The sequence below is a fragment of the Clinocottus analis genome, unplaced genomic scaffold (assembly GCF_023055335.1).
Source record: "Clinocottus analis isolate CAN_PGR_092001 unplaced genomic scaffold, fCliAna1.0.p SCAF_17, whole genome shotgun sequence".
Classification (NCBI taxonomy): domain Eukaryota; kingdom Metazoa; phylum Chordata; class Actinopteri; order Perciformes; family Cottidae; genus Clinocottus; species Clinocottus analis.
The window spans coordinates 15,723,951-15,738,582 of NW_027175898.1; the positions used below are offsets into that span (position 1 = coordinate 15,723,951).

Sequence of the window (14,632 nt, forward strand, 5' to 3'; positions counted from 1 at the left end):
TGCCGAGTAGGAGGCGCATCTGCCGAGTTTCTAAGTGTGAGTCCCGGCGGGATGCGTCACCGCGGGGGCAGCGGCGCTCGGCCTCAGCGCTGTACGCCGATGTGCCGACGCTCGGCTCGTGCAGAGGCCTTGTGTAGCTCCTGTGCACGTGGTGTTTGTCATGCAGCAGCAGCAGCAGCAGCAGCAGCAGCAGCAGCAGCAGCAGCAGCAGCAGCAACAGCAACAGCAGCAGCAGCTCGGCTTCTCTGAAGGAGGATGAGGATCATTCAAGTCGAGCTTCTTCCCCCTCGGGGGAGGTTCAGACATGCAGAGAAAACACTCAGGTTCTTATTAGTAATCGTGTCGAGCGCTGCAGGCGACAATCCAGCAAAACTTTTCAGTATTTTATTGATGGGGATGTTGCTGTAAATCCAACAGGAGAGCAAACACACAGCGAGGAGAACGTGGAGCACATCTTTGGAAAAGTGGCCTCGTCTTTAACGAGACGAGGTTTCACCATCGAACTGACTTTCAGCTGAAGTTTTAGTTTTGGACATTGATAAATCGCCTCAGTCTGATAGTTGATCTTCCGTCAACGGACTCATATCTCGATTGAATGTAGTTAAATGAAACAACTGCAATGTGTGCATGCATGTTGACAGTGTACAGCTGGACACATGTTTGTGTATTTTTCTTTATATATTCACGCTTAAGTATCAAGTAGCAACAGCCAGAGTACAGAAAATAGTGTTTATTTCTTCTTGAACTCCAAGCAAACATGCTATTTGATGATGTATAATGGCCGATATTGTGATGGAGGATCAAGCGGATGCAGAACCTCAAGCGACTGCTCATGTTTTTTAGTTTGAAGGTCACGGCTCAGTGAAGTCGTTTAATATGGTCATCCAGCATCACAGCGTGCTGACGCTGCAGTTACAGGAAGAACAGCAGCTCGGCTGTAAGATGTCCAGCGTGTCTCCTGTCGATGGTTTCCATTCATGTTTTTTCTATAATATTCTGGTCGTATTTCGTATGCTCTCCGTGTCGAGCGGCTCTGCTGCTTCTCTCTCCAGCGCAAAGTAAATACTTAAGTTCAGGCGCCGCAGACTTCTTGGTGCTCAGTGTCGAACCTCGAAGGGTCCAGATCTTGTGTTTGAGCGGCCTCCTATTAACCTTTTTGGAAACCGTGCGCGAAAATCCTCCCACTCCCATTTTAAGTCCCAGCATGCCCCATTCAGACAATCTTTCAGCATAAAATACGTAATTTTTTTTCCATTTTGTAAACGAACGACACAGTTTTTTTTTACTGAAACTCCTTCCTAACAGGACAAGACTTTGTTTTATTGTGATTTTTGTTGCATATTCAGATTATTTAGGTCCTAATCTTTCCAAAAAGGTGTCTTATCGACGCTCTAGGAGGCATTTTTGGGGATTTTTGCATGTATCATGCTGGATGTTCATAGTTACGATCAAAATATCTTTTAAAAGTGATTTTTTTTTTTTGCACTGATGTGAAACATCTCATAACCATCCCATGGACGTGGAAAGCGTAATCCTTGGATGTGAGGTTAGAAATACTATTATTGGGTGAGTGGAGTCGCCGAATAATTTGAGATTTTTATGTTTTTTTTTTCGCCGCCGCCGAAGCTCGCTGGTTAATATAACAGATATCTGGGGATATCCGCGCTGTATTTTCTCAGTAAGTGGCGAGAAGTGCACAGCTTAAGTCTGCACCGAGGATTAATTTAACCAGTAAGATTGCTCAGTTTCCAGAGTAAATTCAACTCAAGGGGTCCACCGTCTATCTGAAGAAGCCCTTGAGCAGGACAGTTAATCCCCCGCCATAGATGGGAAGTTATTTCATTATTCATGGAGGGCTCATGGTGTTTCTTTTTTCCCCTTCAGATGAGCGCGAGGCGGTTCAGAAGAAGACCTTCACTAAATGGGTCAACTCCATCTTGTCCCGGGTCGGCTGTCGCATCTCCGACCTCTACCTGGACCTGCGGGACGGACGCATGCTCATCAAGCTGCTGGAGGTTCTGTCCGGAGAACGACTCGTAAGAAGCTCCCTGGCCAAGTCTCTCACTCTGACATCTTTATATATATATATATATATATATATATATATATATATATATATATATATATATATATATATATATATATATATATATATCACCCTTATGGTCACTTTCTCGTTCCTGTCTTTAGCCGAAACCCACCAAAGGACGCATGCGTATCCACTGTTTGGAGAACGTGGACAAGGCTCTGCAGTTCCTCAAAGAGCAGAGGGTCCACCTGGAGAACATGGGCTCCCACGACATCGTGGACGGGAACCACCGCCTCATCCTCGGCCTCATCTGGACCATCATCCTTCGCTTCCAGGTGAACTACGACCTCACTTAGCTGTGTTTAACCTTGTTTTTTTGCTGATTTTGAGGTCTGAAGAGGTTAAAATATAACTTTTTAAGCGCTAAATATTTAGACTGCATTGATTTTTTTTTTAAAGCTGTGGGTAATAAAAGTAAACTTAGCCCACTTTTTTTTATCACTAATTCTTTATTGCAACCATTATACCAACAATTTACAGACAATACAAGAGGTTGCAGGTTACTCTTTGATATCTCTCTTTTATGATGTGCCACAGGCAAAATGGTAAACTTTGCATATATATATATATATATATATATATATATATATATATATATATATATATATATATATATATATATATATCATCGCTGTATATAACACTTAATAGATGCCTAACGTGTCACTGCAGTAAAAGAAACAGGTCAACAAAAAGGTGGGAAACAGATAGGAGCTAAAAAAAATCATACAATACAACACATTATTAATAATTAAGTATATGCACAATACTCAGCTGTGCAAATATATATGTGCATAATTATTACAAGTGTATTTACTTCAAATCTACAAGCTTTTTTACTGTCGTAGAAACTGAAGTTTGCAGAACATACAGGTAAATATGATAGTAAACGCAAAACGCATGACATATACTGCAACATGATATGGTTTATGCCGGACTGCTGGTGCATGGCGGGGCTCAGCAGCCCAGCTGTGGCCCTCGTCCAGCAGCTGGAACTCGGTCCCGGGCATCGTCGGTAAAGTCACAGGTGTACAGACACACCGGCTCGCGCCAACTCCCGCTCCTCGTGTCATGTCTCGGGGCAAATCCTCGCCGGCGTGAGCGTCCCGCGGGACCGGAGAACATGGCTGTTCGTCTCCCGTGCGGGGGGGAGGTAACGCCGCTGTGTGGAGCCCGGGCAGCGGGCGCTATCAGACATGGGAGTCTCTATTTAGTGGTGTTTTTGTTGTTGTTTTCTTGCACTTAAACAGTCCCGGCTGAAGCGGGCTCGTGCGGGATAGCTCGTGCGGGGCTTGGTGACGTCATGCATGTTGCGTTTCTCGCCTCGTCTCCGGGGAGGAGGAGGAGGTGTGTTGGCGTTACGCCGCCGGGACAGCGCGGCTCTCGGTTTTTTTTTCTTCCCGGTGAGCTAGTTTAGTTTAGCGCAGACCTGCCTCACCGGAGGAGTTGTTGTTCTTCCGGGGGTGGGCGTGTCAGAGAGCACGTGACCTGCGACGTCGCGTGGGGTTGCCTCGATGAGAGAGAACGTCAACGTCCCGTTTCGTCCGTTAAACTATATTTTATCTATATCTATATCGATATACATATATACATATATATATATATATATATATATATATATATATATATATATATATTTTTTTAAATTTATATATATATATATATATTTTTTAATTTATATATATATATATATATATATATATATATATATATATATATATATATATATATATATATTTGTATCTTTATTGTTTAAATATATATATGTATTTATATAGAGATTTTTGTTATATTTATATATAATATAATTTATATATATATATATATATATACATATTAATTTATTTATATAAATATATTTATATATAGATATTTTAATATATATTTATTTTTTATATATATGTGTGTGTTGTATGTATATATATTAATTTATATATATATATATATGTTTATACATTTATTTATGTGTATATATATTTACCTTTATTTATGTGTATAAATATCTAACATATATGTATATTTATATATATTTTTATTATATATTAATGTATACATATAATATTACATAATTTATACATACATATATGTAAATATATATATGTATTTCTATGTATATTTTTTCTTATTATTTCTATATATATTTATTTATATTCACATCTAAAGATGTCACCATTTCATTTCTGGTCTGAATACTCACATGATATTAATGTTATTTAACATGTGCATCACAAACCTCAAATAACACTGTGACCACAGTTGAAATATGACAGTAATATAGCTATTGCTACGATTAAATCAGAGTACATTAAAACGTCTCTGATGAACTGATTGCTCTCATTTGGGCGTGTTTGCGTGCAGCACAGAAACAGATTCAACTGGAGGCTTTTAGGATGTTTTTGTGACTTTTATTTTTCCTGGATGGCTTCAGGATCCAGAGACATTATTATCTGCTTGTAAGAAGCACACCCAGAACATCAGAAGACGTCTATTTGACTGTTTTTTTTTTTATCTTCCTGGAGGGGGCATGTATTTATTTTTAATTTGACAGCGTCTCCGTTATTTTTAGAACGCGTTAGTTCAAACAATATGGCCTCCTGCATTATTCAGCCTTTTCAAACAAAAAGAAAAGGAGAAAGACAGGAGTTAACTCGCTCTGTATCTCTTCAGTCTTTATGAAGCAAGGAGAACCAAAGCCGGCTAAATTTATCCCTCTCTCAGGGCCGTGTCTCTCACATCACATCGCTGCTCTAATTATTAGTCCACTGTGGGAAAATAACAACTTCCATAATTACCACCCCTCCTCCTATCGACTGGATGTGTGCTTTGGATTTGTGATAATCCAGTCGGCTAAAAAACATTAATGATTTATGACTTGATACGAGTGCAAACCCTCCTTGTAAAGCTGTAAGCTATAATAATAATAATAATTCATGTATTTCAAAGGGGTTTTTGTGCCACTTTGGCATCAACGTTTCCCCGCCGCCGCGTCCCATTAGCGACACGTTTCCATCGGTTAAAGTTCTCTGTTCTCTGCTGCGGATTGTTCTCCTTTGATTGCGAAACCTCACGCTCGTTAGTTACGCTTCATTATTCATCACCCAGCTGCGCTTGTTGTGTGTGTTTGTGTGTTTTTTTTAAATATCAGATCCAGGACATTGTTGTGGAAACGGGCCAGGCGGACCAGAAGCAGACGCGCTCAGCCAAGGACGCTCTTCTTCTGTGGTGCCAGATGAAGACGGCGGGGTAAGTGGAATTTGTGAACTTTAGCGTCCCGAAGCTTTTATAAATACCCTTTAGGGAATTAGTGTGAGACTCAACACTCCACGCGCACAGCTGTACATCTTCTGTGTGTGTCTGGGTTTAGTGGGCTCTTATTTTAATGATTGTGTAATGTGAAACATATTTGAGCCTTTTGAAACGTGTTTTATTAATAACTTTTGCTAGTATTTTTAATATTTCTCGTTTTTAATGGTTGAAAATGGTCTTAAAAAATAGTTTAATTTCATTTAAAGTGCTTACAAGTGAATCACTTTTGATGTGCAGATCCAATGTAATGAAATTGGTCCACCCAAAACCACAGTTTGGGTGTTTTTCTTTTAAGATATCACATCTCAGAATATATTTAATAACAATAAAGACGTAATTTACAATTTTCTTTAAGGAATAGTTCGGTGTTTTTGGAAAAAGAATTACTGGCTTTTCTTTTGCAGATAGTTAGATTAGAAAATCAATTTGAAGGTACGGCGAGTAGACAGTTAGCTTAGCTTAGCATAAAGACTGGAAACAAGGGGAAACAGATAGCCTGGCACGTTTTAAAGGTAACAAAATCCCCCTACCATCTAAAACTCACCAATTAGCATCATATTTCTCTCATATTTAGCTGATTTAGTTTCCTCTTTCTCCCGAATCAGTCGTATATTTCAGAATCCGTGCCTTTAGAAATATACGATCTTTTAAAAGGAATCCGCTCGTTGCTCACGTCGGGGGGAAGCAGAGCGCGTTGATTTAAAGCAGCGTCTCCTCCGTCAATGACGTCGTCCCTCTCGGCTGTCGTCTCGCAGGTATCCCAACGTCAACATCACGAACTTCACCACCAGCTGGAAAGACGGCATGGCCTTCAACGCTCTCATACACAAACACCGGTGAGGAAAGACGGATGGCCGAATCCACTCTCTGCGAGCTGGGCCGTGTAAACATCTGCTCAGTGTCTCTGCTCCTCACTCTCTCTGCTTCATCTCTTCCTCGCTGTCCTCCCGTTCGCTCCACTACTCCACCTTCCCCATCTTCCCCCTCGCAGGCCGGATCTGGTGGACTTCGGCAACCTGAAGAGGTCAAACCCGACGCACAACCTCCACAGCGCCTTCAGCGTGGCCGAGCAGCAGCTCGACGTCACCAAGCTGCTGGACCCCGAAGGCGAGCGGCCGCCTCTGGAGAACCGAGTGTTTACGAGCTTTTAAAGCCTGCTGGAAAAAACAAGGAGCAGATCTCTGGCTCGGCCGCGACTGACTTGTCTTTTTGTTTTTGTAGATGTGTTCACGGAGAACCCAGACGAGAAGTCCATCATCACGTACGTCGTGGCATTTTACCACTACTTCTCGAAGATGAAGCAGCTCGCCGTCGAGGGCAAGAGAGTCGGAAAGGTGAGATTTTTAAAATGAAAATAAAAAAAAGATGGACGCACGCTCGTTTGTTCACTCCTCTCCGACCTGATCGCCTTTGACCGCCGCTTCCCTTCAGGTCCTGGATCACGCCATCGAGACGGAGAAGATGATCGACAAGTACGAGACGCTGGCGTCGGACCTGCTGCCGTGGATCGAGCAGACCATCGTGGTGCTGAACAACCGGAAGCTCGCCAACTCGCTGACGGGCGTGCAGCAGCAGCTCCAGGCCTTCAACACGTACCGCACGGTGGAGAAGCCGCCCAAGTGAGTCCAGGCCCGGCGCTCGGTTTCTGCCTCTGTCGCCTTTTGGAACAAGTAGAACATTTCATAAAGTATAAAGAGGTCCAATGACAAACAAAAAGAGCAAAGAAAACATCCACAAAACTGTATTTTAATACAACTTTTCAACACTTTCTGAGTCGCTGGATGAGAGTTGTCTATGAAATCTAGAAAAAAATGTACATTGACAGTTTACAATACTACAAGTTATAGAAAATTATGTTATTATTAAGTTTGCTTTCATAAGAAATGTAATGTTTCTTGTGTGAGTGATGTGTTCATTAATGTTTAATTATCTTCTTACAGCCCAATTCAATCCATTTTATAGTATTTTATCAGTTAAATCAAAGCAAAGAAGTCACTTTCTTATACTATATTAAATATGTGATTTCTTTTGCATTATCCTACATTTTTATATTCAGTACAATCAATACGTCTCATGCATTTTTTACTTTTTAATGTTTCACTGTTTTTAAACATGCATTTGATTTATTTTGCCATCAAGAGAGCAACAAACACACATTAAACCTATGTGGATGGAGACACACGGATTAATAAATATTAACATATTTAGACACTAGATGCAAGTAAAGAGAACAAATAAACTACTTATCGTTTTTATTATTATTATTTCAATACATTGAATAGTTGCAATAATGAATAAGATTAGATTACAGCATAAACACATTGATAAGGAGATTCAGGAGGATCTGGTTTACACCTCAGAGCCTCATGCAGGATTGCACAACAACGAGCTCTTCCTCATCTGTAAAAAACAGTTTATTTGTTTGTTTCTCTTTGCCGTGTGTGTTTTCCTCCAGGTTCCAGGAGAAGGGGAACCTCGAGGTTCTGCTCTTCACCATCCAGAGCCGCATGCGGGCGAACAACCAGAGGGTCTACACGCCCAAAGAGGGAGCTCTGGTGGCAGATATCAACAAAGTGAGAAGAAATCTTCTTTTTCCCATATTGTCACCATACAAAGCTCTAAAATGTCAACAAATGACGACAAACAGAGAACCGCGACGTCTAAAAATCCAATGAAACGTCTTCAAATAGCTCGTTTTGTCCCAAATGCCAAAAGATATTCAGTTTATTATCAGATAAAACTAAGAAAAGAAGTAAATCTTCCACATTGAGGAGCTGAGACGGAGGGATTTAGACGTTTTTACAGAAAATAACCTCATAGATTACTTGACTAATCACTTCAGCTCTGGTGTTAATGTTTGGATCTTCATATGAAGTCCTTCTTTTGACCAACATGTGAACGTTTGAGGTTTAAAGTTCAGACAAACAGCTCGATCAAACGGAGAAAAGTGCATTCCTTTAGGTATCACTGGTGTAATCTGTAAAATAAAAGATACCTCCGGACTGCACCAGCTGCACAGACGTTTAATCCTCAGTAGATCTGGAACAGATAGTTAGACCTCTCACGTCTTCATGGACGCTATCGAGTTAGCATCGCGTCGCTAACGAGCCAAGAGAAAAGCTCAAGCGGCGGCTTCATGGTCCTGGTGGTCGGGGTTGCAGGCCTGGGAGCGTCTGGAGAAGGCGGAGCACGTGCGGGAGCGAGTCCTGAGAGACGAGCTGATCCGCCAGGAGAAGCTGGAGCAGATGGCCAGGAGGTTCGACAGGAAGGCGGCCATGAGGGAGACCTGGCTGCTGGAGAACCAGAGGCTGGTGGCGCAGGTAACGCATCACACCCTGACGCCATCGTCAGGTCACAGGGTTCTCACGGGCATGGACACCCTGGAAAAGGCATGGAACTTAAATATAATGGTTATTTACAGGCCTGGAAAAGTCCCTGAAATCCCAAAAGTTTAGTAAGAGTTGTGTAAATGTGTTATATTCATGTGTTCATGACGTTCATTTAGTTGTAAATAATGAATCTGCTTTTTAAAGAAAGAGGCTCAAAATATAAGCTGCATACATTTCTCAGATTTCACAATGTTTGCTCGTGGACATTTGGTTTAAAATCATGAAAATGTGGTTTAAAGTCATGGAAATTGAGTTAAAGTTATGGAAATTTGGTTAAAAGTCATGAAAAATTGGTCAAAAGTCATTGAAATTTGCTTTAAAAACATAAAAATTTGTTTAAAAGTCATGAAAATTTGGTCAAAAGTTATTGAAATGTGGTTAAAAGTCATGTGAATTTGGTTAAAAGTGATGTAAATCCATCGTTCATAACGTGTATGAACCCTGACGTCACATGTATAACAGTAAATATTAATAATTGACACAGCTAACATAATTATAAGACGTTATGAGAGATAATCAGCTGAGACAGAAAGATGACACCAACTAAAAGAATCAGTTTTTAGAAGGAAATATACATTAAGCTTGTTTGTTCGGAGGCTTCAAGTCAACATGAAAGTAAACAGCAGACTGAGAAGACTTAACCAACATCAGCTCTGCAAATGTTAGTGAACGAGGAAACGTTCAGCAGGTTTTATAGAGCTTAAAAATACACAACTTCATAAACACAATGAACTTCTTTCTACAAGAGGAAAAGTAGAAATATGAAATATACAAGAAGGAAAGGCTCCACTTTAAGTAAAGAGAGGGAGAGGGAGAGAGAGAGAGAGAGAGAGAGAGAGAGAGAGAGAGAGAGAGAGAGAGAGAGAGAGAGAGAGAGAGAGAGAGAGAGAGAGAGAGAGAGAGAGAGAGAGAGAGAGAGAGAGAGAGAGAGAGAGAGAGAGAGAGAGAGAGAGGGAGGGAGGGAGAGACATATAGATAGATTGATAGCTCGAAAGATATATAGACAGATGGATGGATGGATGGATGGATAGAGAGAGAGAGAAAGGTAGGGAGGATGAGAGAGAGTGATAGAGGGAGGGAGGGAAGGACGGAGGGAGAGAGGGATGGATGGAGAGAGAGAGAGAAAGGGAGGGAGGAAGGATGAGAGAGAGAGTGATAGATGGATAGACATATAGATGGAGAGAGAGAGAGACAGAGAGAGAGAGAGAGATGGATAGACAGACAGATGATGGATGGATGGATGGATGGATGGATAGAGAGAGAGAGAAAGGGAGGGAGGATGAGAGAGAGAGTGATAGATGGATAGACATATAGATGGAGGGAGAGGGAGAGGGATGGATGACTGGATGGAGAGAGATGGATGGATGGATGGATAGATGGATAGACAGATGATAGACAGACACGTCCACCACGCCTCTTCTCTCCTCCTGCAGGATAACTTCGGGTACGACCTGCCGGCGGTGGAGGCGGCGAAGAAGAAGCACGACGCCATCGAGACGGACATCGCGGCGTACGAGGAGCGCGTCCAGGTGCTGGTGGACGTCTCCGGGGTGCTGGAGGCCGAGCGCTACCACGACGCCAAGCGCATCCACGTGCGCAAGGACAACGTCCTGCGGCTGTGGGACTTCCTGCAGGAGCTGCTGCGGGCGCGGCGGGCGCGGCTGCACAAGAACCTCACGCTGCAGAGGATCTTCCAGGAGATGCTGCACATCATCAGCTGGATGGACGACATGAAGGTGCGGCGGCGGCGTGCGACAGATACGACGGCGACCTTTGTTTCTCGGCGTTGAAATCTGATGCCGTCGCTCTCTCTCCTCCTCTTCTTCCTCCTCTTCCTCTCTGCAGGCTCGACTTCTGGCTCCAGACTTCGGGAAGCACTTGCTGGAGGTGGAGGACCTGCTGCAGAAGCACGCGCTGCTGGAGAACGACGTCGCTCAGCAGGCGGACAGAGTGCAGGGCGCCAGCGCCGCCGCGCTCCAGTTCGCCGACGGGGAGAGTGAGTGGAAATGGAGGCTCGGGGCGTACGAGGGATTTCAACCAGAGCTGGAGTTTGAACCTCAAAGAGGATTTTATTTGAGTAAAAGTGTCCAAAAAATACTGAAAGTTTCCGCTGGACGCTTTGTCCGGTCCCGTATTCTGTGGTCGGACATTTCCTACAATTTTACTTCATCACAGTTTATGGATTACATAACCTTTTGCGAAAATCCTCCCGCGCCCATTTTAAGTCCCAGCATGCCCCATTCAGACAATCTTTTGGCTTAAAATATGTAATTTTTCCATTTTTTAACCGAACGACACAGTTTTTTTGACTGAAACTCCTTCCTAACAGACCAAGACTTTGTTTTATTGTGATTTTTGTTGCATATTCAGATTCTTTAGGTCCTAATCTTTCCAAAAAGGTGTCTTATTGACGCTCCAGGTGCCATTTTTGGGGAATCTGGCTCATATCATGCTGGATGTTCATAGTTAGGATCAAAATATCTTTTAAAGTAACTTTTTTTGCAGATATACATTTTTCCCCAAGACTTTACTGAACAAATACATACAATAAACACAAGTATTTGAATTAATTTGGGGTTCCTACAACAACTCAAACACAGGGGAAAAGGAGGTCTGGTTCCAGTTTTCTACGGGTTAAACGACGCCCAAATAAAAAATTCATGATTTAATTCCTCAGTTTTAAAAGGCTTCAATAAAATATAATGTTATTTACGCTGCATTTAAGGTTTTAGGTGCAATTCATATTGACGTTATTTCATTTTAAACAAGCGACTCTATTTGAAACACAGAAATCTTTATTTTTTTCACCTCTTTGGTGAACATCGGCTCAGCAGATAATATTACATACATATATATTTATTTTTTTAAAATACAAATCATAGATAACAGAGATAAATGAATATCACAGTGCAGGAAGAGACAAAAAGTCAACTATATAAAACCTTTATAATATTAACAAATGTACACATGTGTACTGACTCTGTCGTGCTTCCTTGTCTCCTCAGGCTATAAGCCATGTGACCCTCAGGTGATCCGGGACCGGGTGCAGCACCTGGACTTGTGCTACCAGGAGCTCTGCGCCCTGGCGGCGGAGCGCCGCGCTCGCCTGGAGCAGTCTCGCCGCTTCTGGAACTTCCTGTGGGAGGTGGCGGAGCTGGAGAGCTGGATCCGGGAGAAGGAGCACCTCTTCTCCTCCCTGGACTACGGCAAGGACCTGACCAGCGCGCTGGTGCTGCAGAGCAAGCACAGCGCCTTCGAGGACGAGCTCGGGGCCCGCCGCGCCCACCTGGACCAGGTGCTGGCCGAGGGCGACGCCGCCGTCCGCGCCGACGGCGTCGGGGCGCCGAGGGTGCGGGAGCGCGTGGCCGACATCGCCGGCCAGTGGCGGCAGCTGGAGGAGCTGGCGGCGTTCCGCAAGCAGAACCTGCGCGACACCCAGAGGTTCTTCCAGTTCCAGGGCGACGCCGACGAGCTCCGGGCCTGGCTGCTGGACGCCAAGAGGCGGATGAGCGCCGACGACGCGGGCCACGACGAGCACACCACGCAGCGGCTCCTCAGGAAGCACCGGGACCTGAGGAGCGAGGCGGCGAAGAACGCCGCCACCATCGACGCCCTGTCCAAGCAGGCCAACGGGCTGCCGGAGGAGCTGCAGAACACGCCGGACATCCAGAGGCGCCTGAGGGACGTCAAGGACCTGTACATGGAGCTCATGTCGCTGGCCGACCTGAGGCAGAAGAGGCTGGACGACGCCATGGCGCTCTACACCATCGTCAGCGAGACGGACGCCTGCGAGCTCTGGATGGGCCAGAAGGAGACGTGGCTGGTGGGTCTGGAGGTGCCCGAGAAGCTGGAGGACCTGGAAGTGGTGCAGAACCGGTACGCGGACGATGGCGTTGTTGTGCGCCGGGTGTGTTGCGTGTTCTTGTCCTTGGTGTCTCATTTGTTGTTGTTTTTTCAGGCTGAGCATTCTGGCTCAGGATATGGCGAACGTTCAGTCGAGGGTCGACGACGTCAATAAAGCCGTGAAGCAGCTGGAGGACAGCAGACACCCTCGCACCAAGGAGGTCAAAGAACGTCAGATGAGACTGAATAAGAGGTCCGTTTTCATCCGAAAATACGATCAATCAGTCAGTTACATCTGAAATACAAACTTAAAATGACTCTTTTTGCCCTGTGACACACCGAAACATCTACAATTTCCTAATATTCTTAAGTTTCCTGGAAAGAAGAAGCGCTAATCCCATCTAGTAATAAGGAAACTGCGTGGTTCTTTTGGGAAAACTTTGATAAATATTAGCAAATAGCAAATTAAAGTTTCAAGTTTCAAGTTTTTATTTGCTCAAGAGGGACAGTGTACATTGATGAACACTGAAAATTAAAATGTAAACGCACCCAATTCGCCGCATTTTCCCTGATTTCCCGCACAAAACACAGGACTGGTCTGGCGGCCATCTTTAAAATGCCTCTCTTTCAGGTGGGAGGCCTTCAAGGCCATGGTGGAGGACAAGAAGAGGAAAGTGGACTCCGCCGTGAGTCTGAACAACTACGGGCTGGAGTGCGACGAGACGGGCTCCTGGATCCGAGACAAGACCCGGGTGATCGAGTCCACGCAGGACCTGGGCAACGACCTGGCGGCCGTGATGACCATCCAGAGGAAGCTGTTCGGCATGGAGCGGGACCTCGCCGCCATCGCCGACAAGCTGGCCTTCCTGAGCGAAGAGGCCGACCGGCTGGCGGCGGACCACCCGGAGGACGCGGCGGACATCTTGGCCCGCCGGCGGGAGCTGGACGCGGCGTGGGACGCGATGAGGAAGACCCTGAAGGACCGGGAGGACTCCCTGGGCGAGGTCAGCAAACTGCAGACCTTCCTCCAGGACATGGACGACTTCCAGTCCTGGCTGTTCAAGACCCAGAAGGCCGTGGCGTCGGAGGAGACGCCGGCCTCGCTGCCGGAGGCCGAGGAGCAGCTGAGCCTCCACGACGCGGCGCGCGAGGACATCGGCAACCACGAGGAGGACTACCTCCTCGTGAGGGACGCCGGGGCCAGGGTCACCCGGGGCCAGGAGGACGACCCGCAGTACCAGCAGCTGGAGCGCCGGCTCAAGGGGCTGGACCGCGGCTGGGCCGAGCTGCAGAAGATGTGGGACAGCCGCAAGAGCTTCCTGGACCAGGGGCTGGGCTTCCAGCTGTTCATGAGGGACGGGAAAGCCGTGGACGCCATCCTCAACAACCAGGTACTGTCCGCCATGCCAAGGGGGAACAGCGCGTAGAGCTTTTAATGACGGGGTTAGCGATGCTAAAGGTATTTAAAACTCGCGGTATGCAGGAATGCAGCGTGGTCAGTTCCAAAACGACGCTTTGTTTGTCCTTCTCTTTTTCATTTGGCTTCTTTTCTTTCTGGGGGGTTTCGCAGGAGTACACCTTGGCCCACATAGACGAGCCCGACAACTCGGCCGGTGCGGAGAAAGCCCTGAAGAAGCACGAGGACTTCGTGAGCACCATGGAGGCCAACGAGGACAAGATCGCCGGCGCCCTGCAGGCCGGACAGCGGCTGCTGGACGGCAACAACCTGTACGCCGGGAAGGTGGAGGACAAAATGGAGTCCATCCGAGACAGGTGGGTGGAAACAGTAGAAAACGATGATGATTTAAAGGACTTCTGAGACACTTTGATGTGATTTTTAAACCACATTTGACATCGATCGTGAAGAGATTTCTTTGTCTTTCCCATGTTGAATTTATATATTACAAAAAGTGCTAAAATTACACTTCATACAATTACACAAGGATGTTATTTAAGCAATAATGTATGAGACGCAGTACTGTATCGTCAATAATGTGCTGTTCAA

General features: G+C 45.1%; 1 protein-coding gene across 2 annotated transcripts in view; it reads left to right on the top strand.

Moving 5' to 3' along the window:
- sptb (spectrin, beta, erythrocytic) overlaps positions 1-14,632 on the top strand; it is a 47,804-nt gene that overhangs the window by 13,368 nt on the left and 19,804 nt on the right. For both annotated transcript variants that reach the window (XM_068580370.1, XM_068580369.1), the window contains 15 exons: positions 1,885-2,036; positions 2,191-2,364; positions 5,235-5,332; positions 6,151-6,231; positions 6,387-6,502; positions 6,617-6,729; positions 6,827-7,014; positions 7,851-7,968; positions 8,557-8,715; positions 10,218-10,520; positions 10,630-10,780; positions 11,790-12,660; positions 12,743-12,880; positions 13,259-14,018; positions 14,198-14,400. In XM_068580370.1, coding sequence (XP_068436471.1) covers positions 1,885-2,036; positions 2,191-2,364; positions 5,235-5,332; positions 6,151-6,231; positions 6,387-6,502; positions 6,617-6,729; positions 6,827-7,014; positions 7,851-7,968; positions 8,557-8,715; positions 10,218-10,520; positions 10,630-10,780; positions 11,790-12,660; positions 12,743-12,880; positions 13,259-14,018; positions 14,198-14,400 — 3,625 coding nt within the window. The remainder of the gene's footprint in view (positions 1-1,884; positions 2,037-2,190; positions 2,365-5,234; positions 5,333-6,150; positions 6,232-6,386; positions 6,503-6,616; positions 6,730-6,826; positions 7,015-7,850; positions 7,969-8,556; positions 8,716-10,217; positions 10,521-10,629; positions 10,781-11,789; positions 12,661-12,742; positions 12,881-13,258; positions 14,019-14,197; positions 14,401-14,632) is intronic.